General features: G+C 43.0%; 2 protein-coding genes across 2 annotated transcripts in view; one reads left to right on the top strand and one right to left on the bottom strand.

Annotated features, from left to right (window-relative positions):
• The first annotated feature begins 2,433 nt into the window (after positions 1–2,433).
• On the top strand, positions 2,434–10,784 carry ctnnb1 (catenin (cadherin-associated protein), beta 1). The gene is made up of 17 exons (XM_079562014.1): positions 2,434–2,596; positions 5,698–5,748; positions 5,890–6,114; positions 6,187–6,440; positions 6,517–6,755; positions 6,864–7,065; positions 7,147–7,291; positions 7,438–7,541; positions 7,617–7,751; positions 7,848–8,051; positions 8,138–8,296; positions 8,374–8,493; positions 8,620–8,770; positions 8,842–8,963; positions 9,052–9,112; positions 9,670–9,917; positions 10,129–10,784. Exons 2-16 carry the CDS (start codon positions 5,736–5,738, stop codon positions 9,879–9,881), a joined length of 2,346 nt encoding a protein of 781 aa, XP_079418140.1. The 5' UTR covers positions 2,434–2,596; positions 5,698–5,735; the 3' UTR covers positions 9,882–9,917; positions 10,129–10,784.
• A 1,233-nt stretch (positions 10,785–12,017) lies between these two features.
• Positions 12,018–27,464, bottom strand: part of ulk4 (unc-51 like kinase 4) — a 56,274-nt gene continuing 40,827 nt past the window's right edge. Inside the window, exons 34-38 of the mRNA XM_079562355.1 lie at positions 24,801–24,973; positions 23,279–23,380; positions 21,089–21,283; positions 15,820–15,914; positions 12,018–12,157 (exon numbers count right to left, since the gene is read on the bottom strand). Of these exons, the coding sequence (XP_079418481.1) occupies positions 12,103–12,157; positions 15,820–15,914; positions 21,089–21,283; positions 23,279–23,380; positions 24,801–24,973 (620 nt within the window). The 3' untranslated portion in view covers positions 12,018–12,102. The remainder of the gene's footprint in view (positions 12,158–15,819; positions 15,915–21,088; positions 21,284–23,278; positions 23,381–24,800; positions 24,974–27,464) is intronic.

A 27,464-nucleotide genomic window follows, 5' to 3' on the forward strand; every position in this document is an offset into this window, starting at 1 on the left:
GCTCTTATTGTTCCGGTCTGGGTCACTCCTGCCAGGTCATGTGTATGTTGTGAAGATGAAGGGCTTCCTAAACAGACCAAAGCAGATTTCTGAGATTCATTTCAATTACGTAAATTCATTCATTTATTAAAGCTTTATTCGGTGTGGTCTATATTCTGATGGTATAATCTTAGACCGGAGGCTCTCAAACTTATCATGCCATGACACTCACCCCCAAAATATGAATGTAAGCAACTGGAGACCCAGCAGTAAAATGCAATTTATCAAATGTACTAATTTCAAAGGTTACAGACATTTAAAATCAACTTAATGTTTATGTTGTCATATTATGTAATTCATATATATACAGTTTTATCTCACGACCCCTTGCTTAGTGTCCCGACTCTGAGTTTAGGAGCCCCACTATAAAACAATAATCTGTATCCTTGTATGAAGTGGAGGAGATTGTACTGTGATTTACAAATGCACAAAAACTTCCAATTATGAGAAATATTGTAAAATGTAAAAAGTAATTTGGTCATTGATTCTGAATGTGCTTCTAAAACGCGTCACTCCAATAAGAAACCCTCTTTTATCCCTAAATTACAGGTGCGTGTCCTGAGACGGGGGCAGATGAAAGGCCTCTCCAGCTGCAGGAACAAGAGCTGTGTGGGCTCCACTTGGGGTCATCACTCCACTCTGTGCTATTTCCAACCAGCCTGCTGCATCATGGGTAATTTCAGAGACATGGATCGATTCTATGTAAAATCTATTTCAAATCAACATAAACTCATGTGAACAAAAACATTAAAGTTGGTCAAATGACGCAAAAACAACCATATGTTAAACACTGAGACTATTTTGTATTTTCAGTGAGTAAATATTTGACTACTATTTGATTACTATTTGGGAGTGTAATACAGTATTGTGATCTCTAATCTTTATCCTTTGGCTTTTTATTGGTTAAGTTTATTTGTGAAATACAAATTTTAAACATAAATATGACTGATATAACTTTATTATCGCTGTATTGCAATATTGTTGATCAGTGAACTACATGTAATATTGTATTAAGTGTTTGTGTATAAAGTCAAAATGATTAAAAAGAAACTGATCATGATTGTTTTCTCTCAGCACTTATACCTCTTCATGGATTCCCTGGCACATGGTTGTTTTCTAAAAATAAACATAAAGAAATGTGACATTACATTACACTGTACGAGACAATATGACTGCAGATGACAGCACATTCTCAAACCTTGCTGAGAACAGAAACGCCCACAAAACACATGCCGTAATTACTATTAAGTACTGTAAGTACTGTCACTTTCTTCGACACTATGACGCAGGGCACAGGCTTCACTCATAGCTAGGGAATGCAAAGTGCACACACTCATTATGTAGTACTTTCTTTCTGAGAATGATGCTTTTCTGTTTTCAATTAGGAAAAACATTGGAAAATAATCCCTCCACATACTTTAAATGAAGTGAAATTACTTGGCACAACTTTGATGCATCATCAAGGGTCTGATACCTATGGAGCCAGGTAACTAATGCTAAAGCAGTGACATTTAAATATAATTTTAGGCTTTTGTAGGAACTAAAGCTGTGCTTTCTAAAACATAGCCTATAATGTTGCTTTTTTATATGGTTCTTTGAGCGTTGACTTATTACAGAGCCAAATATTTCATTTGAAAATTAACAGCCAGCACTGTGTGATCTGAGAATAAAGGCCAGCTAGATCACACTATTCACTTAAAGGACCTTGCTTTGCCCATGGATCAGTGTAATTTTAATGACTGATTCTGGCTCATAATTGGGTAAGAAAGAATTATTAATCCTAAAGTGAAATATTTAGCATGATCTAGTAAAACAAAAAGCCAGTCATCCTCTAATTGAAGACTGTTAAGAAATGGCACCCTATCAAAATGGCAATGATAAAGCCTATCAACACAACATAGAGTATGGCAAATTAAGCCTGCTTGTTAAGTTTAAGTAACTCTTACAGGTTATACATACATGCACGCTCTTACCTGGTGTTGTGCGGGAACTAGCATGTAGTCTTGTTTATGACTATTGATAAATGCTTCAGGGTGCGCTATCTGGTAGTGATGAAGAGCAAAGAAATGTATTTTGGTTCAAAATTATCTCAAAAACTTGTTACCTAAATTTTTGGATAAACGCGTTGGATTTCTCCTTTATAGTTCGTCGGAACTAGTTTAATTTATGTATTCATACTCGTGATCGAGCGCTCATATTGATTGGTCACTTTTATTATGCAATATAAAATATATTGATAGGACACTTTAAAGAAAAGTAACTTGAATTAATGACTTTGGTAAACATGTAGTGAATTTGTCTCCTATTTTGAGTGTCTATTTTGTTCGCCTGCACGGCAGGATATGTGGCAACAGGAGGCGTGCTGCGGTCTATATAAAAGCGCCGCCATCTTACATTTTCCAGTCTCAGCTTCTCCAGCTAAACTCAAACCGGTGCGGCGAGGGGGTACGGCGGACTCCCGCTGCAGCTCTTCGGTTTTGCCTTCGGTTTCTTCTGTTTTGGGGGTTGTTTTTTACTTCCCAGGACCCAGGTGCACGGACTTGCTGAATTGACAAGGGTAGGCATCGCCATTCAGACTTTGGGCTTTATAATTTGTCCCTTTTGACGGGGCTCTCCTTGATTCAAACGGACCGCTGTTGTGCGCGGCTGGACGGGGATGCTGCTGTTTCTGCTGCGGCGGCCCCTAATCCAGCTGCTTCCTTTGGCTTTATTTTTGGATTTGCCCGACACCACCCTGAGGAAACATCATTTTTTTAACAGATGTTCTCTCTAATAATAAGATACCCCATCGTGTGTGTGCTAGATGTGTTCTATTTGTGATCGTTTATGATGTTTTCCTCGTTTAGGTATTAGTTTTAACATCATGTGGCTCTTCTCGTGTGAACTAATCGTAGTTAATCTTGCCAAGTATTAGGGCACTTTTGCTCCTGGCCACATTCCTCTTTTGTGACTCATGTTTGCTTGGGGGTAGTTTCACCTTGTGCCGTTGCTGTTGAAACTTTTCTCCGAGACCATTACTAATTATTTGTCATAGTTTTAGCTCATGCCAATTTTGTTACAAAACGCAACCTTGTGACCACTGGTGTTAGCTTGATGGCTAATCGTCACCTCTCGTCGAAAGTTGTCTGAACTTTAAACTGTTCACATCAGAGTTAAAAAGCCTCTGCCTCTGACCACATTTGGTGATTAAATTGTAATGTACTCGATGAGCAACATGGGTTTCTCGGCATTGTTCTCGTTATACGGGAGAGACTAAGTTTTTGGCCTTTTAAACAAAGACCGACAAATTCCTCGGAGCCGTGGAGCTTTTGGAAGAAGACTAGGAGGAGCCTGGACTGAAATTTGAGTCAGTGTGTTGTTGAAGAAAGTCAGGGCAGCAGCAGCTGTGAGGAGGGGGCCCGTGCGGGGCCATTATTTGGCTGACTTGTTTGCTCCTCGCTTTGGGCAGAGGGGTTGCGGTTTCAAATGGAGTTTAGATCGTGTGATTCTGTGTGGATCCAGTTTGTTCAGGATGGTCCATTAACACCACTCTGAGAGCACGGACATGTTCAGGGGAATAAATCAGATGTTTCAATCCCAGCATAGTTTCATTGTGTTCTTGAGCTGTTGTTAAAATCTTCACTAAACCGGGGGAATTTCACCCAAATGTAGTTCTCAGAGTCGTCAGGACGGAAGCGGGGGAGTCGCTCCACGACACCGGTAGTGGTCTGAGGCCGCCCGATTACGGATAACATCTTGCGCTTTCCCGTTTACTGATTATTAGTTCCGTCCACGCACTTTATGATGAAAATGAAATAAGACGTCATGAAGACCTGACACATGCTGTTAAGTCATTGACATGAGCGCGTTTTGCTGGGGTGTTTGTTTGCATTTACTGTTCAATGTGGTCCGCACTCACATTTTCTACAATGACAATATAGTTCACATGTATGGATGCGTTTATCCCGAGAGCGCCTCGCGGGCATCAGACCTGCAGTTTGGACAGACGCAGCGGCTGCAGGCTCTCTGCTCATTGTATTGTTGGCAGCCAACAGCGGGGCTGCTGACCCTGCACATTACACTGCCAGCACTGGAGCTGGGCGCAGCAATTGCCTCTGCTCCTGCCGATAAAAAGGCCTATTGGGGTCACTTATGGATGTGCTGCTGTACTAGAGCGGCTGGTGCAGGGCAGAAGGAAACATTTTGCTCTGTTCTTTATCACTGTGTTCACTGACAGCATTCAGACGCTGCATAGGATTTGTGGTTCAACAATTTGACTTGTAAATGGAAAGCCAAAAGTTGATATTGGAATGAGGAGAAATCCATTATTTCACTTCCAAACTTTGTTTTTTTTATATATATATATATATATATATATATTTTTACATGCGCAATATAACTGAGTCTTCTCACTGTTTCCTTTAAACGGCCTTTATATGGTCCAGATGTGGAGAAGTAACTTTCCACTCTGCAGTGAGGGGAATATGGTTGTGAGGCCTTTGATGGTGTGTGTGTTGAAGTCTGTTCGGGACATATGGCTCCCATTAGGACTGGGTTATACAGGGGTAGACTGCAGAGCCCTGGCGTGGCGTGTGAACAGTGAATTGAGTTGGTGTGCTTGTGGTTGGGAGCAGCAGTCCTGGGCTCTGACTCAAGATTGCGTTTTAATGACACATCGGGGGTCGGGTAGTTTAGGCGTCTCAGTGCATTCTGGTCAAAGCCTAATAGATTATATTCGTGGCACGGTGATGAAATGTAGTGTTTTTTTAATTTACTCTTTAATAAACTAAATTACATTGGCTTTTCCCACCGAATATGTGCAGTCATGCTTTTCCCTGTGCTTTTGGGGAATCATCTGGAATTTAAACATCTCTATTAGGGGTAGTATTGCGCACACACAATGCTGTATTTCTTTATCAGCTGCTTACCTGACTCCATGGGGGAAATACCCCAGCAAACCAGTTTTGTTTTGGGGCTTAGCGCAATAATACCAGGCACACGTTTTGAACTTTTTCACGACAGTTTCTTCTCAACATGTCAAAACAGGCCTGCTGTAATTGAAAAGGATTTGCTTCACATTTTAAACTTGGCTTATCCTGAAATAATCTGCCCTTTTTTGAAGCGGTTTGTTAAGACTCTCTGACCTATTGGGTTCATATATCGGTTTATCCTGGATTTTCCCCCCGAGGCCTCCCACATATCCTGTTTTTTGGGCAGCATTACTGTCAAAACAGTTTATTTGTGTTGAATTGGCCCCGTTTAAGCGCACCTTGTTCTGAATAATTTCCCCGTTCAGTCTAGCCCTCTCCTGCCATCGCTACTGTTTACTTCTCCTGCAGAGTGGGGTTTGAGCTTCAAAGCCAGTGCAGGAATGTGTGCCCTCCTCCCTTCTCCTCCGCCCTACGCTCCACTTCCTCTGTCCGTCCGCACCTAAATGGCTGCCTAATGGAGGCTTTGTAGGAGCCTCCGCTGAACTGTGTGTTGTTTAGAGAAAAGAGCCACGAAAGTTTCCAATCTTTCAAAGTTTTTTTTTAGCTCTTTGTGCGGCAGTCACTCGTGGCACTTGCTGTACTCTAAGGCAAAGGTGCAGGCTACAGGGAGGCAATAATCTGAAGGCCCTTTCAACTTAATGGATCTACTGTGAGCAGATTGGACTAAATTGCCTATTGTTTCTTGCAGATCAGGAAGCTGTGCAGGTCGTGGTTTGAGAGCGCAACATGGCTTCTCAGGGTGAGTTTAGACATTTCATACCAATTTACTGAGAAACACACACACGTTCCTTTTCAGACACTGCAGTTAAAATAGGCACTTCTGTGTTATCAAGCTGCACATGTTGTCTGTTTTCTGACTGTATTTTGTGTGTGTGTGCAGCTGATCTGATGGAGCTGGACATGGCCATGGAGCCCGACCGTAAAGCGGCGGTTAGTCACTGGCAACAACAGTCATATCTGGACTCAGGCATCCACTCAGGAGCCACCACCACAGCGCCCTCTCTCAGCGGGAAGGGAAACCCCGAGGAGGACGATGTGGACAACCAGGTCATGTACGAGTGGGAGCAGGGCTTCAACCAGAACTTCGCCCAGGACCAAGTTCAAGGTACAGTTGGTCACTGTAGCAGATGAAATTGTACTGTGTGGAGGTTATGTTTGACTGACTTTTGTTCTTCAGACATCGATGGTCAGTATGCCATGACGCGCGCTCAGAGAGTGCGTGCTGCCATGTTCCCGGAGACGCTGGAGGAGGGTATGCAGATCCCTTCGACACAATATGACACAGCCAACCCAACCAACGTGCAGAGGCTGGCTGAGCCCTCGCAGATGTTAAAACACGCAGTTGTTAATTTGATCAACTACCAAGACGACGCAGAGCTGGCCACCAGAGCCATTCCAGAGCTGACCAAACTCCTCAACGATGAGGATCAGGTAGGTGCCCACACTTAAGCTGCTTCTGGTAATTGTGCCTTGGATTCTGACTGAACTCTGGTGTCATATGTCTAAGGTTGTTGTAAACAAGGCGGCAGTAATGGTCCACCAGCTTTCAAAGAAGGAGGCTTCGCGGCATGCCATCATGCGCTCCCCTCAGATGGTCTCTGCCATTGTCAGGACCATGCAGAACACAAATGATGTAGAGACTGCTCGCTGCACTGCAGGAACCCTACACAATCTGTCCCACCACAGAGAGGGGCTGCTGGCAATTTTCAAATCTGGAGGAATACCAGCGCTAGTTAAGATGCTTGGGTATGTAGCAGCAGTGAGAAGTCTGCATGAGACGTGCATGTGGTGCATATAACAAGATTCATTCAGTCCTGGGCCACTATTGTACTAAGACTTGTCTGTTTGCGGCAGCTCCCCAGTGGATTCTGTCCTGTTTTACGCCATTACTACCCTTCACAACCTCCTCCTGCATCAAGAAGGAGCCAAGATGGCTGTTCGACTAGCTGGAGGGCTACAGAAAATGGTGGCTCTGCTCAACAAAACAAATGTCAAGTTTTTGGCTATTACCACAGACTGTCTACAGATTTTGGCGTATGGAAACCAGGAAAGCAAGGTAACTTGTTTGGTGGTTTGCACTGCTGTTGAAGGCTGTGTAAATGTCTTGACGCTCAACATTTGTTTTTGTGTGTTGTAGTTGATTATCTTGGCCAGCGGCGGTCCCCAAGCACTGGTGAATATCATGAGGACTTACACCTACGAGAAGCTGCTGTGGACGACCAGTAGAGTGCTCAAAGTGCTGTCCGTGTGCTCCAGTAACAAACCCGCCATCGTAGAAGCTGGTAAGGACATGTTTAATGCTTTTGTTAGCTTGTGGCCACATATAGATCTTGGAGTGTGGAGAGAATTGATAAATGATGTCATTTTAGACAGATGTCTGAAGTTCTCGATAATTAAAATCTTCCTAAACTGTTGTCCTTGTGTCCAGGAGGGATGCAGGCTCTGGGACTGCACCTGACAGACCCCAGTCAGAGACTGGTCCAGAACTGTCTCTGGACACTCAGAAACTTGTCCGACGCTGCCACCAAACAAGTAAGTGGCACCGCATTAGACTAAGTAAAAACTGTTTTGAAAGGACATCAAACTGACTTGCACGTGTGTCCACAGGAGGGAATGGAGGGTCTGCTCGGGACTCTGGTGCAGCTGCTCGGAAGTGACGACATCAACGTTGTCACCTGTGCTGCCGGTATCCTGTCCAACCTGACCTGCAACAACTACAAGAACAAGATGATGGTCTGCCAGGTAAGTTGGCCTTTCTTCTGATTTGGGATTATACATATATTTTTTCTATGAAGGTGGTTTATTTTATTGTCGAAACATTTCTCTTGTTTACTTAAGGTTGGAGGTATTGAGGCGTTGGTTCGCACTGTGCTTCGGGCTGGAGACAGGGAAGACATCACAGAGCCAGCCATTTGTGCACTGCGCCACCTTACGTCCCGACACCAGGAGGCAGAGATGGCTCAGAACGCTGTCAGACTGCACTATGGTCTGCCTGTAGTAGTCAAATTACTACACCCCCCATCACACTGGCCTCTCATTAAGGTAAATGCCACAATTGCTTTATCCATCTCTTAACTTCATCCAGTTGTTTGGACAGGAAGTTTACCCTGTCAACCCTTCTCAAACAGGCTACAGTCGGTCTGATCCGTAACCTGGCCCTATGTCCCGCAAACCACGCCCCCCTGCGGGAACAGGGCGCCATCCCCAGACTGGTCCAGCTGCTGGTTAGAGCACACCAAGACACACAGAGGCGCACCAGTATGGGAGGCACACAACAGCAGTTTGTGGTAAGGCCTTGAATGCATTACCTCATGGTCGGATGTCCGTTCAGAGGATGCTTATCGGTGCTTGTGTCTGTGAGCAGGAGGGAGTTCGAATGGAGGAGATCGTCGAGGGCTGCACAGGGGCACTGCACATTCTGGCCAGAGACGTCCACAACAGAATAGTCATCAGAGGGCTCAACACCATCCCCCTGTTTGTACAGGTGAAAGAATTTACAACTGGCTAAATGTGTGCCCCAGACGTTGGTTGGAAAATGAATTTAGATGCTTTCCTGGTCTGATCAATAACCTGCAGTTTCAAGATGTCCTCTTTGTGTGTGTGTGCGCAGCTATTATATTCTCCTATTGAGAACATCCAGCGTGTGGCCGCAGGAGTGCTGTGTGAGCTGGCTCAGGACAAAGAGGCTGCTGAGGCCATCGAGGCAGAGGGAGCCACTGCCCCACTGACAGAGCTCCTGCATAGCCGCAATGAAGGAGTCGGTACGTGCGCACTAGATGTGAATAAAACTGTTTAAATGTAAGGAGATTAACGTGTGTGATTGTCCATACAGCCACATACGCAGCAGCTGTATTGTTCCGTATGTCCGAGGACAAACCCCAGGACTACAAGAAGCGTCTCTCGGTAGAACTCACCAGCTCGCTCTTCAGAACGGAGCCGATGGCCTGGAATGAGGTGCGGTTCACTGATAAAGCTGCATGTTGATAATGAAACATAAATAATGGTGGTCTTGGCTCTAATTGGCTTGTGCTGTGCTCTGCAGACTGCAGACTTGGGCCTGGACATCGGTGCTCAGGGAGAGCCTCTGGGCTACAGACCTGAGGGTAAGTCACCTCTTCACCTCGCGCTGGCTTCAAGGCTCCCAGGAGAAACACATGAGCAGCTGAGTGAGAGGATCACATAAACAACTCTTTACTGCGCTCCTCACGCTATCCTATTGTTTCTCCAAATGTGGAGCTGTCCTTTGCCCTTCCATCTGTCCATTGTCATTGTTGAGAGATAGTTATGGAACAGTAACTTGAGACAGATGACTTTATCCTGTCAGTGTAGATTGCTGCAGCTGTGTCTAGTTAACGTGACCAGCTCTCGGACGCTGGCTCTGTATTTGGATTTTCCCTACTCCTTTTTCTTCAGCACATGTCAGAGTAATTGGCTCATAGTAGTTTCTTGGCCACTCAGAATCTCTACGGCTGGAGTTGTTATGCTGTTGGGATTAATTTGTCACTGGAAACAGCTAGTTTAAGACTCAGGAGGATGGACTGTGTGGTGTGTTGCTGTGTGGTGATAGTTTGATCATACTACTGTGTGACGCTTGGTTTGTTAACATGCTCTAACCGCTGCTCTGCTTCCCCTGCCTCCTCTCACTCCCTTCCCAAACCAGACCCAAGCTACCGCGCTTTCCATGCTGGGGGTTATGGAGGGGACACAATGGGCATGGAGCCCATGATGGACCATGATCTGGGTGGACACCACCCCGTCCAGGACTACCCTCCTGTTGAGGGCCTTCCTGACTTGGGACATGCCCAAGAACTGATTGAGGGGCTGCCTGCTGGTGACTCCAACCAACTGGCGTGGTTTGATACCGACCTGTAAATACCAAGAGCAACATTACACTACACTTTCTACTAGGTAAGGACCATGCACCCTCCTGCCTCTGGTGCTCCAAACTATAATGTCTAAAATGAGCAGTAGTGGATTTGTGAAGACTTGGTGGCGTCTGCATGTTGAGACTGCTTCTAATTACAAAGCCGTGTGTTGTGGTTTTTGTGATGTTTGCCGTTTGATCTGCATGTGCGGCCTGTTGCCAACGTTTTTCCAACGCTCTTTGTTCTGTTTGCAGCTGTATCATGTGATCTGGATGAACCTGCATCGTGATTTGCCCATGAGGAGGAGGCGAGGTTTCAGAAAGTGCCTGAAGACGACTCATAAACGGCAGTTTCCTGTCTATGGAAACTCCATTGGGACAAAAGTATTAAGTGCGGTTCTGCTCTCAGCCTGACTGTGGGCTGACTTCTGATTCTGACAAGACGTGTTCAGTTTTTTTTAATTTTATTATCCTTTTATGTTCCTCTGTTTGTACCATTTGGATTTGCTTTTTATTCAGTTGTCTGTAAGGTACATGTTTTAGCTTGCTTTTCCTTTAACCTGTTTTTGCTTGATACTTTGTTTTTATATTTTTTATGCTCCATCCAAGAAAATCTGAACACATTTTAAATGGTGTCCAACACGAGTTAATCATTTGAATTGTATTCTGATGAAGTGTAACATTGTGTAGCTTTTGTATAAAAAAAACATGAATTGGAAATCATGGTCCAAATATGAAGCTATTTTCTTGCTTTAAAGTGGACACTAATGTGTCTCTGCTGTTCCAAAGGGGTGAAGCCGACAGAGTGGTGCTCTGGAGGGCTCTTGTCTGCTGTTACTGTGGGGGGTGTATTGGGAGGAGCTGGTTGCTGTAGCCTGCTGTGTTAAACAATAAAATGGACTGTCATTTCATTGAGTGCCTTTGTTTCATTTAACCTTAAGTTCAGCACACAGTGAAACACCTCTGCTCACGTCAGGAAGGCTCAGGTGGAGCACAGTACAGATGACTGATAATTGAAAACCTATGCTATGAAGCGACTGCTGTACGGCCAGAGGATTACACACATTTTGTGCTCTCTAAATCATATTCCAGTTGATGTGCCAATTTCAGGTCAAATATTGACCAGGTCCCACCTGCACTGCGCCCACTGTCTGGAGCTGCAAGTGATTAAAATGGAGTTTGTTCAAAACACTGACAGCTGTTTGCTGGGGTTTTCTCAGATTTATATACAAAATCAAACCTGGATCGAGACTGCAAGCTGCCTGTTCTGTTAGGGGAGAACAGCTGTGATTTTCCTTTTTCTAAGCGTGTCCCTGTATGTCCTGATATCTAGGCCTGCTTCTAATCTACACAATTCGGTGGCCAGACCTTAATTATGCTGAAATTAAGCCGTAAACATCACTTATCAGTCTTCAGTAATATAGAAACATAGTGTTACTCTGGCAGCTGAAGACTCCCACTATCATCACTGTATAATGGTGGCCTAATGGCAGTGGTGCGGGGCAGAGCTGGAGGTGGTGTCTGAGCTAAACTCTAATCCTGCATGGACTAATGATGCTGGAGAGGGTTTCGATTGAGCTGTCAGATTATTTCTGTGACACAGCAATTTACTGTAATTTTGCGACTCGTGAAGACTTGCTCATTACCAGCTACAGTCTATGTGGCTGTGAGGTTTAAAAGGTGAAACTTATTCTTTCAAGACTTTTCCATGCTGCTTAATAGCCAGTCTTCATGGGGTTTGAGAGTCCCAAGCCTGTCTGGCAGACTTGTGTCCAGTTGGAAAGTTAAAGCCGATTTTTTAAAATGCATTTGTTCCACGTGTGTTCATTAACATGCACTATCCCAATATAATTTAAATTATTTAGTTGTGAGTTCAGATTTGTACCAGAAAAATATCAAAACAACCATTGTTTCCTAAGAGCCACAGAACTGCAGGCATTAACTGCACTGGCAGAAAGAAGTGTGCAGTGACTCAAACGTTGGCCAGTTAATGAATTATTATCTTTTTATTAATGTGAATTTTCTAATATAAAAACATTCATTCTGTATTTTAGGGTATTGACATCACCTGTTATGATAAAAAAAATAATGCAATAAGTACAGAAAAGCATTTTCATTTTATTTAAAGGTCTCATTAGAAACAATACATCTACTAATTGACATGACATGAGAACAACAGTGACTTAACTTAATGCTAGAATGTCCAGTCTTTGTTGTCACATGATTTAATCATGTGATCTGATTGAGGATTACAGCGGCCAGTGACACCACATCCACATGACACCTGAAAAACAGATATTTTTCAGAAAAAACTGCATTGACAATGTAAAGCACGCATAAAAATCATATAGACAACTATCATCACAATCTATAGAGTCAATCTATCTAGTTTGGGCACAGCTTTTAATGAATCAATTAATTAATTCCTACAATGTACATTTTCGAAGCATACAAAGAAATGACTGTTTTGTGACTCGGGAGACAATTGCAAGCAAGCACAAAAATCAGCCTCACTTTTTAAAAACAGTGATAACACTTGGTTGATCTATGATCAATGTAACTGAATTGGAAATATATCCATTTTAGTATTTTTTGATGGAATTTATTTAATGTCTACAATCTGTGGTTGGCACATTACAAAGTGATGGATATTTATATTCCATATGTCTTTTGTTCATCCCCCTCTCACTGGGCTCGTGTCTGCAGGTCTTTGGGGCAACCTTTGAGCCAGACCAGAAACCCACCCACTGCCTCAGTTAATTAAAAATCCACATAATTAACCTAATTAACACTTTGCCCAAAGGCTTTGGAAATCCTTGGGAGTTTGTATGGCTTTATAAAACAGAATCTGAATGTGGAAAAAGTTCCCCACAAAGTTTGGTAAGTCATTAAATGTATTAACCTCTATAGTTTCAAACCATAAGCTGCTCAGGGAGACAAGGAAGGTTTTGTTTAAGTGTATTTTACTCAAACTTACACAGTTTTCTTAATAATAGGCAGTTATCAGTTTAATGCCTCACTGAACTGTAACCAAATGTAAGCATAGAACAAACAAACAATACATACAACAAATACATCAGTAAACCAAAATGTATTCACACCAGTGGTTACAACCTGTGGGGCAGGCCTCCCCGCGGGGCACCTGGGATTGCAGGGGGGACCAGTGTTGCCTGTCAGTTTATTTGTTTGAAATAAATGCTTATTAGCAATAATTTTCATGTTTTGATACATTTGTGGGGCCACAGTTTTGGACTGGGGGGTGCAGCCCGACAAGATCACGTGCAGAAGGGGGGCTTTCAAGCAAAAAAGATTGGGAACCACTGTTCTAAGCCTTTGACTGAAGACACTTGTGGCATTCTTTCCACAATGGAACTATAATATTCACTATATATCAGAAAATGTCCAACTTTGTTGCAGAAGTTCATATAATGTAAATGTGTGGCCCTTCACTTGTAGGTTCCTTTGCTATCACTCCTCTGTCCATTTGATTCAAAACCAGCTGGGATTTAAATGGGCAGACTGTGCTGCCCTCTCCATGTTTCCAAACTCTGGTTTGGCACAGCTTGGGCTTGTGTGGGTCATTATCCTGCTGTAGGACGAAGCTCTGACCACTGCTTTGGTAGCAACGTTAGTTCAGGGGGTCTGTCACTCTGTCATCGACCCTGGATCCAGCAAACCTTTGTGAAAGAGTTGGACCTTCTGAAGAATATTTCATTCCCATTGGAGAATCTTCAGCTTGTACATCTGCATACAGTTACTATTTTGATGAGTCAAAGTTTTATAAGTGTATTTTTCCCCTAACATTTAAAGACAATGTGTTTATTGTTTATTTATTTATTGTATATTTCAGGACAACGAGGCTTTAAACTGCGTCATTTTCATAAAAACTGGGCTGAACCCACTTAATGTTTATACTGTGCAAAACCTTTAAAACTTTGTGGCACGTCACGTCGTCAACTAAAGGTCACTGCAATCAAACAAATAAGCGTTTTAACAAGAGTTTAATAATACGTAATTTCACACAGCTGGAAGCTGCAGAAAAAGCCAAACAAAGGAACAAGTACCTGCTGCTCAACTCCACCTCCTTCAACCTTCGGCCACAGCATCAGCTTCATGGCCCTTTCATGACCATTTCATTCCTCTCGAACTAACCAGAGCTCTGTGGCAGACGCTTGTCCACTATACGTTTGATTGTTCACTCCAAGCTGCCAGTGCATATTGTGTCCTTGAGCAACACAATTCAGCCATTGCCTCCAGTGCGGGTATGTATGAATGTATGAAAGAACATGTTGCGTGCGAATGGCACTTGGCACACTATGAGTGGTCAACAGAGGAATAGTTTAAGTGTCACCATCATTTATGTAAAAACCTCTCTAAATGTACTCAGTGACATTGTTGTCGAAGGGCGTTTTAAACTCATTTCTTGGTAAATTTCCACGGGCTCCCACCTCTGTGCTTCCAGATGGGAATTCATTTTTCGCTCAGCTGCGTCTGTTGTGTTTTTGACTGAGCCCTACGCCGTCTCTGGGCCTCTCTGTTTTGGGGTAGGGGGTGAGTTAAGCCCCTCCCACGTCTGCCCGCGCCTCACTTTTGAAAAAGGCATTCCTCAGGTTGTCATGGTGAACGCTGAATGACATCATGCTTCATCCTCTCAATTAAAAAGCCCTCCTCGCCTCGCCCTCAGACTCTCATCGCCTAAAACCTCCTAGTGCCTTCCTCCCTGCACCCTTTTTCCACCACTACTGAACCACTATGGAGTGTGCCACTTCAAAGGCCACATCTGAGTGCAGCGCAGAGAGAGAGGAGAGTGCAGGAGAGCCAGTGAGGAGGCATAGGCAAAATGAATAACAAAAAAAAAAAAAAAGAAAGAAGAAGAAAACACTCGAGTAGGACGAAGGGGTGCAAAGGGTAACAAAAAGCGGGCGAGACTTGCAGAGGTCTGTATAGCAGGACAACAATGCCCCTTTATTATTGATCTGACGGCGTGGTGTCATTGAGAGGAGAGTTTGGAGACTGTTCTCCATGTTGTGTGTGTGTGTGTGTTGTTGTGTGTGTGTGTGTGTGACAGGTCGCCAGCCTTGTACATCACAAGATCAAAGAAAGGCACGGTCGCTACGGCAACAAAACCCTTGGCTCAGACGCACAAAACGCACAAGAGCAAAGAGAGAGAGAGATGCAGAGATACAGGTGTTCACGCAGCTTTTCACACAAGAAGTATCAGAGGTAACAAATACGAAGTTGGTTCTAACAGCAGAAAACTTTGAAAAGAAGACACTTTGAGTAGCCATGAACCAGTCTACAAGACGTTTGTTTTGATAACCAATGTCTACATTAGGGCTGTTATTTCTTATTTCTCTCTCTTATTTCTTTTTTTGTTTTTGTAGCAAATTATATTACCTATTTAAGCCTTCACGAGTTGCTAATTGAGACCATTAAAATTGGGATTTCAATTAATTGTCCAGCCCTCGTCGAGATCTCAGTGTTCCAGTTACACATTAAACCACTCTAGACTCCATCCTTTCAATAAATACTATAAAGAAGATAATAATTATATTCTATTGCTTGGCTTTTTCCACATGGCATAAGATGTAAATGGTCTGTCAGTGTGTGCCGCAGCAAGTCCACATGTGCCCAGATGTACTCAGCCTCGCAACAAATTTACATATTTGAAATCCCAAGCTACACGACAGTTTGTTAAATCAAGATGAGAGCACATAGTTTTTCCAGCCAGACCTGTCATTAGCTGGGGGCATACAACGCTGGTAAATGCTAGGTGCGTATTTGTGATAATGAAATGAAAGAGCGTGTTTTTATACTTACTGCAGGTCGACGCTACATGTGGTCATTCTTTAATTGAAAGTAATTTAAGACATTGTGGACGAGCGTCGGTGGAAGCATTGAAGCAGCAGTGGTTAACCTTGTAATTTTGGTTTCTCTCACGCTCACCTGTCAGACCGGGCGATTTCCTGGATGACAGAGAGGAGCTCGGCCCCGTCAGAACAATCAGTCCAGTCAGATTTATCAGCATCGACTGTCTCCATCTGCAAAACAGTTCATGAAGAAAAGTTAAAGTGGAACTAAGACGGCCGTACTTTATTTGGAAAAAGCACATTACAAGAGATAATGGATGTTAAGTGTTATTACTAATACTAACCGTGTTTTCTGGTTGTTACAGTCTTTATACGAGGTGAGGGGTTTTCATATTAGCATGAAGCGTGTGTCCGTGTTACCATGTTATTACAGTATAAGGACCCGTTCCCATCCTATTACTGTGCAGTGAAGAAAAGTCCAACCAAAATGTGCAAATATTTCCAGAGCCTAGCACAACTATTATTTCAACCTCAACCCTCATGTTCAAGTGATAGTGTCTTGTCTAATATTATCACCAAATAATCATTTTGTCAGTGATTGAGACAGACTACTGAGAGAGAGCGCTGTTATCCATCAAAGCCATTGCAAAAGCAAATTTATCACATAGCGCTTTTATTTGCGGCAATTTTGGATCTTGTCACTCACAGCGCCTCTTTGATAACTTGTTGATTGGTGAAACCAGTGTTTGAATTCAGGACGCGAGTCAGAGCCAAAGCTTTGTGCCTCTCATTGGACTGAACGCTTTTGTTTTTTTTTATTTGATGTATTCTTGTCTCAGCACGTCTCCTCTCACACGCCCTTGAACACCTGTTTTTGTAGCGCCGCTGTGTGTTTGCTTGTCACAAATCCATGTTTAATACGAGATCCTCCGTGCGGTCAAAGGTCTAACTTGTTTTAATAAGTAATGACCGCTGTTTGCCGCGTGGCTCTCCCCGTCCTGTTGCGTATTCGGTGAGTGTGTTGTCTCTGATCTGCAGTGACATCAGCACCTCTGGCTCTGCCGCGACATGGCATGGCTGTTGCTAGGATACAGGGTTAGGAGGAGACAAAAATACCCCCCTCCCTTTACGCTAACAACAAGCTCAGGACGTTTTAGTGTGAGGAGACAGGTAGATGAAGATGTCCTTGCCGAGGCCATCAACAGATGCCTTATATGAAAGTACGATGAAATACTTTCAGGGATCACAATGATGCACTTACAAATCGTTTGTCCCGATTGCAAGAACCTCCACAGGTGGTCAAAGGACTACATGAACAGATTGTTGTGATGCCTTGGTAGAGGTCTGTGCCCTACAACTTAACTTTTAGTGAGAAATATAGACTTTCTAGAACATCAATCAATATAATAGAATAACACTGTAGCCGCGCATTTTGCACTTTGGTTGACTCTCCTCGCCTCCTTGAAAACGTGTGTCTAACATTGAGAATTTCCGGCTAGTTTGGTGGCTCAAATGCATTAAATGGATGAAATTAAAGCTTAAGCAACGGTAACACATTTTTTTACGCATTCAGTCTAAAATGCTTTGCAGAGTGATTTTGTGTGAAGTGCTTTGGCATTCACGGAGGTATTTCAGAGATTGGAGATGACAGCGTTTTAGGATTATAGTCATTAACAAACAATGCAGATAAAATTAAGACGACAACACTGCCAATCTTTGCGCGTGGAGGTTTCTTTATGAACATAATCAGTGCATAATTACTGCAAACTCAATAATATGTGCGTGAGAAATAAATGCATATAAGACAACAGAAACAAGGCGAATTAAAAGCTGTGTTGCTAAGTTACACACTGACCAAATTAACAATGAAATTATTTAAAGCATCTACCGAGTTTCTATGAATCCCATTTATTTAAAGAACATGTATAAAGTTTGGATTTATTTTTTTTACTTGATTTCTTTCTCCGTTTCTCCTCCTTAGCAGTTTCGAAACCATTAGTGGGATCTTTGATTGAGATTAGCGGAGGCCTGAAATCAATGAAAGATAATTAAAAAGCCTTTGTTGAAGGGCAGGCTCTTGTCGGAGTGTGGAGGTGTGAGGCGGCGCGAGGCTCTGTGTTGTGCATAATGTCTGTCTGATGTACGTGTCCAAAGCTGTGCGTTGTTCCCTGCTCACCGATTGGCTGCCTGATAATGAGATTTTGGAGAATTCAAGTCGATCTTGCACAACACAATTTAAAGTGCATGTGACCAGTTTTTTGTGTGTGTGTTTTTTCAATTTAGTTTGATGGGATAATATTGGTGGAAGTTGAAAGGTCACATAGGAAGAGGGAGATAGAAAAGACAGAAAGGAAATGGGACTTACTGATGGCCCATTGGTACACTATAGCCACCTTTCCACTAAACACTGTTCTACCGCGTTCTACCACTGTTCTATCCATGTACTCGCCTGGTCACGTATCAACTCTACCCTGTACATGCTTGTGTTTCCACTACTGCAGTTGTTGTGGGCGACGTCCCCACAGATGTGCACGCTGTACAGAACGTCATTAAAAGTTTTGTTAGCCGCGATGAGAACAAATGTGGACAAATGCTGCCTTCTGGTGGGCGTTATGAAATCATTCAGAGGTGCCAAAGCAAATACTAGAGGAAAGAAGCAGCTAGAGACAACTATAAAGGTAAGCAACAGGCAAATGTTATGCTAACACCAGCTAAAGTTGAGCTAACAGCGGCTAAATGCCCTTTTAGAACCGCGGTATGACCTGCATGTTAATAGTGAGGGCTGTCCTCTCCTGTTTGCCAATCAGAGGCCAGCGTCTGTTCACGTCACGTTAGTCACGGATTAGCGCGCTTTGGCCACAGCCAGAGGTCAGTGCCAAAATTTATACCTGGTCAGACTGGTTTTGCCCTGGCCTTGGCAGTCGAAAAGCTCCCCAACCAGGTTGACCAGGCACTGGGCTGTGTAGTGTCTGCCAGTGGAAAAGTGTCTTTTGGTTGCACAGTGACAATTATGGAAACAATACCTTTATGCATGTCACTTCCTGTGCCCATGTCCATTAAGAAAGACAAATAATAAACATCACAGTGGGAAACAAATTAAAGATATAATTTATACAAAACGACAAGAGGGCAAACAAGGCTGAAAACAATGTCTGTTAGAGTGAATCCAGTGTAGGTGTTTGGAAAAGAAAAGAAAAAAAACACAGCGGAGCATCACCTTGTGTCGTTCAGAAGGAGAAGAAGAAGATCTTTATTTATATAGCGCCTTTCACAGACATAGTCACAAAGCGCTTTACATGAGACAATTGTTCTTAATGGACATTCACTTCATACTCGGTGGTGGTAAACTACTACTACTACCACATCTGCACCAACGGTCTCTCTGACCACCGCCATACATTCACTCACACACATCATTCATCCTGGCCTATTGTGCATGTTTTAGTGGTAGGGGAAACCGGAGTACCCAGAAGAAACCTACGCAGACACGGGGAGAATATGCAAAATCCACACAGAAAGGCCCCGTCCAGGTGAGAATCGAACCCGGACCTTCTAGCTGTGAAGCGAGAGCACTAAACGCTGCGCTACCATGCCGCCCAGAGAAGTAGAAGAAGAGGAAGAAGAAGAGGAGGAGGAGGAGGAGGAGGAGGAGGAGGAGGAGGAGGAGGAGAAGGAGAAGGAGAAGGAGAAGAAGAAGAAGAAGAAGAAGAAGAAGAAGAAGAAGAAGAAGAAGAAGAAGAAGAAGAAGAAGAAGAAGAAGAAGAAGAAGAAGAAGAAGAAGAAGAAGAAGAAGAAGAAGAAGAAGAAGAAGAAGAAGAAGAAGAAGAAGAAGAAGAAGAAGAAGAAGAAGAAGAAGAAGAAGAAGAAGAAGAAGAAGAAGAATTGAATCAAAAGTTACAACTTCCAGCTCAATAAAGTCAGCTTGGCTCTTGGGTGTTCAAATGTTACCAAACTGCTGAAACTACTGCAAATGCTGATTAAAAAAGGACCATGTATTTATCAGGCCTAAATTTGTACTGAAGAGTTAATGAGTGTGATAGCTAAGTGAACAGAAAGGTAGATTGATGTAAATTTGTTTAGCTCCTGGCGCTAAGCTGCATTAATGAGTCATCCGCTGGCTACAAGGCTGTAGTGAGGACAAAAGCGCTCCAACCTTCAGAGTGGAGAGCAGGAAAGGTAAGTCTGAGCCCGTCTAGTTCACATGGCACAAACTCATTAGAGAAAGGATTCGAAACGTGCACATGAATTAAGTAGTTCCTTCCTCTCTCTCACTCCCCTACTCACACAAACACACACACACACACACACACACACACACACACACACACACACACACACACACACACACACACACACACGGAGCAGGAAAGCTCAGCTCGGAGGGAAGGCCCTTTAGTCAACTCCCCGGTACAATCTCGGGGTGACAGCTGACCTTGTGTCCCGAGTGCGCACAACTATTGCACGACCCTGCAGCCAAGCCAAAAACATTAGCAATGCACTTTAAATTATTCATAAACGTCAAAAGCAGACATTTTTTTCCAAGTCAGCCATGTTTGTATTCAGTGTGTTCCAACTGGGTTTGTGTGATCACTCCAAATCCAAATAAGTAGTTCACTTGTTGGTGCAAATTCATCAATGACAAAGACTGAAATGGCCAACTGTAGTTTTAAATGCACAAAATACTGGATCTCACAATCACCGCGCAGACATCCATGTACATGATGTTAAAACTTATTATCGAACTGTCAATGTAGTTCTACTGCAGAAATGTACTGGGGTTCCACACCAAATAGAAACATAGTTATTGTAGCTGGTCAGGTAATATTTCACCTCAACTAAATTTTTAACCGAATGAGTGAGTAGTTACAGCATCCTCATTACTGCTGTGTGTCGATCAGGGTGATAGCTGCCAACTTGCCTAAGAAGTAATGCTGCTGCATGTCAGTTGCAGTTGCCTCAGTTTTCCCCATGTTCCCAGATGGAGCTGGTATTATTTATTAAGGCTGGCTCGAGCAGAAGCCTCACTATATCTCCTCCTGCTTTACCGCAGCGTGCTCTCTTACAAGTCAGCCGTTTTTTTGGCCTGTACTACAAATCATTTTGACTATCAGACAAAATTGGACAGACACTCGAACAGAGAGTGACAGGCAGATACAAACCAACACTTTTTCGGCGAATCTGTCTTGCTCTTTCTGTCAGTCTGCAGCCAGCGAAGCTACACTCTATTTTGAGAGCAGCAGCACAGCCAGCCTGACGTGTGTACATTTTTATTTTTGTTTATTCCACTAGTTTTAGCCCACAAAAACAAGAAACTCCGAGACCCTCGGATTGCACTGGCGTGTACGTGTAGAGTGAAGCAGAATGCCTGTGGACAACAACATATAGATACTGACGGACAAACTCACCAGCCTCTTAATGATCCTCAGAGCGGTGCGTGGGGTCCGTGGGTGCTGGCTGTGCATGTGGGAGCGTAGGACATGTTTGAAACTGTGCAAACATGATGCAGACAGACAGTCCTGGCCCTCGCCTCCATAGAGCTGGACCAGGATAGAGAGGCACTGAAGGGATTCCTCCCACACCTCCTCATGCTCCGTGGACAACTACAGACACATAATTGAATATCCATCCGATTACAGCGTGATTAATTACTTCAAAGACAGAGAAGGAGTGTTTTATATCTCCGAAGATTAATTATGTCAGATTAGAAACTCCCAAGGCTATCATTTATGTCACTGAGCTTACTGTGGAAATGAAGGTGATGGTGCGATTACTGAACTCAATGTAAACATCAAGTGAAGCTCATTTAGTGGATGTGACAAGTGTGGCAAGAAGGTACAAGAATTTATTTAATGTTGGAGTTTATGTTACACCTGAGCTCTTCTAAAAAAATACATGCGCGCTGTCATAATTAAATCTTAATTAAAATGGATATCTAATCGTGATTCTGACAATGCATCTACGCATAAATGTAAATATTTCATCACATCCGCACTGTTCGCAAGTACTATCTAAGTAATATATGCACGGTTTAGCATTTAAGTAATGTTGACATATCCTGCCCTCTATCCAACAAATCTCCCATGGGGCAGTGGGGCAGAGCAGAGGCCAGGGGTGTGTCAGTTCCCCCCACACTAGACGCCCACCCAACACTCCATGTGTCAAGTGTAAGTAAAAACCTTTATTGTTTCCCCTGAGACCTCTCTCTGCCCTCCCTCTTCAGCGTAGCCCCTTTCCTTCCCAGAATGCATATGGATTCAGTCCGTCCACAAACCATTTATCCAGAGAAACTTATTTCACAGGTCCTGGTCTGCCGCCAGATAATGTGGATTTTATGGATTAATTTGAAACTTTCTATGGTTGCCGTGGCATAACTACTCCCAAAGCCTCTGAGTCCAAAATGCTAATTTAGATAAGCTGCCTTGGGTTTTCATTGAAACCAAGAGTTTCTCTGAAATAGGATGGGAAAATTCAACAAAATAACAGTTGAAACATGATTAGGGTAGAAGCTTTAATTATGTATTTTTGACAACAGTTTAGAGTAGACCAATATGATTAGTATTCATTGATCCAGAGAAAATGAAGCCATCACTTTCTTTCTTTCTGATATCCATTTTAATTTAGTCAGGTATAATAATAATAATAATAATAATAATAATAATAATAATAATAATAATAATAATAATAATAATAATAATAATAATAATAATAATAATAATAATAATAATAATAATAATAATAATAATAATAATAATAATAATAAAGTGCTTTACAAGCCTGTGTTGACAAGTTTCTCAACGCGTTAGACTGTAGTCATTAATTCACTCTGTACTCTGGTGGTAAGCTAGTATAGTAGCCACAACTGCCTTGGGGTAGACTGACAGAAGTGAGGCTGCCAGTCTGTGCCATCACACCACCCACACCAGACACACACACAAACACACTACAGGCCATACCGCCTTTGCTCTGCCCGATCCCATCTGACCATGGAAGCTAAGCAAGGAAGGGCCTGGTCGGTACTTGAATGGGAGACCATTTGGTAACACCAGGAAGCCTGGCGAATGTAGTGTGTGGTGGGGCCGGTGTGTAGTGGCTGGAGGGTCCGATGGGGCAGACTAGTTGCCTCGCTTCTGTCAGTCTACCCCAGGGCAGCTGTGGCCACACACGTAGCTTACCACCCACCAAGTATGGAGTGAATGAATAATGTTTGTAAAGCGTCTTTGATTGTCCAGAAAAGCACTATATAAAACCAATGCATTATTATTATTATTAATTATTATTATTACATTCACATAGGCAGTGGATGAAGTGTAGGACACAATGATCATCTGCATTTGCGAGAGTCAGGATTCGAAGTGTAAACCTCTTGGTTCTTGGCTCTACTATCTGAGCCATTATTGCTCCAACTCATCAGATGAGATGAGATAAAAACACTAAACACTAAAAAGAAGCTTTAGTATAAAGCTTAATCTCAATCTAACTCAGAAACAGATATTGTGTACTCTGTGGTTGTAATTTGAACTGCAGTAGAGTTATTGGGGTGTGCATGCAAAGCACTGGTGAGCACAGCACAGAGAGAATGAGAGAGTTGGTCTCACCATGTGAATGAGCTGAGTGCTGACTTGGCTCAGGGGTCTGTTGGCCAGGAGCAGCTTCTCTGCTGCCTGCGTCTCCACCGCTGGACAAGATAGCCTCTGGCTCTACACACAGACGCACAGACACACACACACACGCCTTAAATCATTTATAGAGATTTGACAGTCAATAATGATGGATCCAGAGACCTGCCAAGACACATTCTGACAGACTGAGGCAGATGGAGAGAGGCACTCACAGGTACATTTCCTGCAGACGCTGTTTTTCCAACACCTCTGCACCAAGAAGTCTTCAACTGCACTAAGTGTCTGTGTCACTTCAATTTATTTTAGCAACTCATTTATGACTCTCACCTGCTCCTGTCGTCACTTCATTAGCACCTCAGTCCCTCACTCTCACTAGTTTCTGTGCCTACAGTGGAACTTACACACAATTAGATGAGGAATAAAATCATATTATGAAGACTGCGGCTGCCACATATTTTACCCTTCCCCAAAGTCACACTATCACCGTACTCTTTCACTCAATGTCTATCTTTTACATTTTATTATCTCAGCTTGACTCTCCTGACCAACTGAGGAATAGTTTGGTTAAAGTGGCCTAATCACGTCCTCTCTGCTTATCAGACCTTATTACCCAAATGATTTTGGTTCAGCTGAAGTTTTTCTTTATAATGAGCTTTGCATTTCTGGCAGAATTGATTTCCGCTACAAATTGTGCTTCCTGCTTTTCTCCATCTCTGCTTTCACTCCATCCTTTCCTGTCTCTTCATCCCAGTCTTTTACCCAGAATCCCCTTGCAGCCCCCCTCCGTGTCCGGCCATTAATATGTATGCACTGGGCTGGGGTGCACACAGTGGGGAGGTGGGGGCTGGTGCGTGAGGAGCAGAGCAAGGGAGGCGAGCTGAGGACAAAGCCAGTGGTGATAATGAGGCCGCAGGGACATTGCCAGACAGGGCCCTGTGTGTATTTCCACGTGTGTGTTTGTGTAGTTTGTGATGTGTGTGTATGTGCGCCCCGGGAACTCAGGACATGATCCACTTTCTCCAGAGTCCATAACTTCAATACTGCCATCACCTAAACCTGCTGGCTTCCACACAGCACACATCAGTGGTCACGCAAACAGACCAAAACGCACACACACACACACACAACACACGCAGGCCTCTGGGACCTGCCAGGGCAACATTTGGAGGGAGCTGACTTTGTGTATTGGTGGTTTGTGCTCAATGGAGAGAAAAAACGGTGAAAGTGACAAATCAATGTCTAAAGGCAATACATGATATGGCAAAATATCTATATTTCTATGACAGAAGATCATCGAAGAAGAAACATCAAAATTATAGCAACTACGCCAGTGATTAAAACCGCGGAATATATTTTGTTTAAGTTAAGAATGCAGCATCTAGGAGTAATAAAGAATAATTCTTTTTTTTTAAAGTGCATTGTATGACCTTTAAAACTCTGTCAACTTGATGGATCACGTACCTAGAAGATTTGTGTAGATCTTGTGAAGATTTGTTACCTGTAGAGCCGAGCGGACGACTGAGGATGTTTGTTTGAGGATGTTGTGCAGCAGCTCCAACAGAGCAGGGAGGGCGGGCAGTACAGGCTGGCTGACCCTCCTTCTGTCATGAAGGCCTCTGTCCAGATGGACTGAAGCTTCAGTCAGAGTTCTCACCACCATCTCCATCAGACCTATGGAAGCAGTGTGAATGGATTCTTGTCAGGTGTATCTGTGAGGCAGAGACACGACAACGGGCCATTCTCCTCGATGTACCCTGCCTCTATATTTGCAGGGACAGTATTCAGTAACATGAAACCCGAATTATCAAATACAATTTTTCTTACACCCATATTAAATGCTCCATGACTATTTATGTCCCATAGCTAAGAAAACGACCAGTGAATGAAAGACCACACTCTTAAGTGGAAATCCATGTTCTGCTCTCATTAAAATTAACGTGACATTCAGGATACTTTGCATTTGTAGCATATTCCTCATGTCACCGACAGCAGACAACTCCTCCTGAGGTGCATGCACTGAGTTAATGCTAGGCGCAGACAATATTTGAACTTCATCCATTATTCAGCCCAGGTATTTTCAAACATAGTTACTGTTTCAAGAGTTGTGCTGGGTTAAAACATGATCAGATGTACAGGTTATACATTAATGTGGACATGACCCATTGACCCTGGTTATTTATTGCAAACAACACTTCAAGAGGATAATGATCGTGTCTTCAAAACCTACTCAGAAACAACAACAAACAAAAAGACTCATGGTGAGGCGTCTTTCCAATTACGGCCCTCGCCTCTGGAACGATCTGCCGGAGGAGCCCACCTTTTTAGCTTAGCTTTTAACTGACTAATCTATTTATTTAATCCTAATATATACAATATATATATTTGAGGTTGTGCCAGGCTAATTGTTTTAAATGTTGTAATCTGTAAAGCACTTTGTGATGCCTTTTGGTATGAAAAGCGCTGTATTAATAAAGTTTGATTGATTGAGTTTGATTGAACATATAGTTGTTAAACTAAGGGCCCAAGGATGAACTTTCTACACTGAAAGATAAATATCATGTCATGAACAGTATGATGATACTCAATTAGAGGACCGTAAATCCAAATTTACAGATACGTATGAGTCATCTCTGTCAACTGGCGATGTCTTAAAATAGAAAGTAACGCAGCTAAAACTGTAATGTACAAAAATATATTGAAAAACAATGATCTATTCCTTGGAGCCAAATCCACTTCAGTTGTTACTGTCTCAAAAGCGTCTTTATTTAGAAAGTTAATGCTCTTGTTTATTCTGGGGAGTGAAAGTGCAGGAGTTTGTGTGTGGCTGTGTATAGAAGCTAGTCCGCTGTCAGGGAGATGCTGCACAACTTTGTCAGACTGCCACATAATTAAATAAACAGGCTGCTCCTTTGGACACACAAAGACCTATCTTGCTGTTAATGTAACGTGACAATTCCCTTCTGCTCTGGCCCCGATACTAGCTCACGGATATGTTAATAATGTTTTTTAATGCGCCGCTGAGGAGGGCCTCAGAGTATGTGGGAGAAGTAGATGTATAGGGGGAGTATTTTTTATGATAAACTGAATCCCAAATGACCAAGACCCTTGAACATTTGGGTAAGATCTGAGATGCAGAAAATCATTTTGTGACACTGACTACTGGTGGAGCAGCATGAAGTGTAAAGTTATCTGATAAATAGAAAATCAATAAAATCACATACTGTAAAATGAGCTATACTATTTAATAAATATTAAACCACATTGGTTTCCATCACCCAGACACAGATACCTGCTAGTCCTGAATAGTAAGTCAGTCACAAAGGAACAATGTTTATCATGATTTATTTAGTGACAGTGCATATAACTCTTGAATTTTATTACCGGAAGTCCATTGAATGGTCTGACCAGTTGACGTCTGCCGTGCTATGATTATGTAATATGTTTTAGGGCAAAACCTACTTCTTGTTTGTTCACTCTTGTTAGCGCCAACAAACACAAAACTGTGCCTCACCTTTACTAATTAGATCCTGGAGACTGCTGCGAGCTAATGACCGGCGTCTGCGCTGTGTGGGTATATTTCATTTGAAACCTACTGTGTATTTGGTAATATGGCAACACTGTATGCACAAGACCAATCTTTGTGGTATAAATTGCCTGGAGCCATTTCCCATTGATTGGGCACATATGGGTATGGGTTTTAGCCACCAATTGGGAAGAGTAAACCGATTCAAAATGGCAATTTATTGATGCAGGTTCCAAAGAAACTCACTAACAAAGGCACAGGGGCAATTACCAAAAACACTCCTCTGAGCTCCGCACAGAAGGTCAGGACAAATAACAAGGATTGGTGAAATCTTAAACCCTGAGATGGAGCTAAAAGTCCTTCAAGGATCCCAGAGTACACAGTCCCTCATGCTTTCCTAATTAATTAAACCGCGAGAGTCAAACAATTAAAATCACACCTTGTCTGCGCCCAAGGCCAAAGCCCAGCAGCTTCAAGCCATTCAGATCTGGACAAGAATCAAGAAATACTTGGAAATAAAAGCCCCTCGTTTGGCGCCTAATGTCAACATCTCCACCTCTTCTCGCGCTGAGATTGTCTGATTGTGTCTACAAAATGAGTCTCCAGTCACCTGTCAGCTGCTCTGCTCTACTTTGCTTA

This window comes from Gobius niger, assembly GCF_951799975.1.
Source record: "Gobius niger genome assembly, chromosome: 8".
Taxonomy (NCBI): domain Eukaryota; kingdom Metazoa; phylum Chordata; class Actinopteri; order Gobiiformes; family Gobiidae; genus Gobius; species Gobius niger.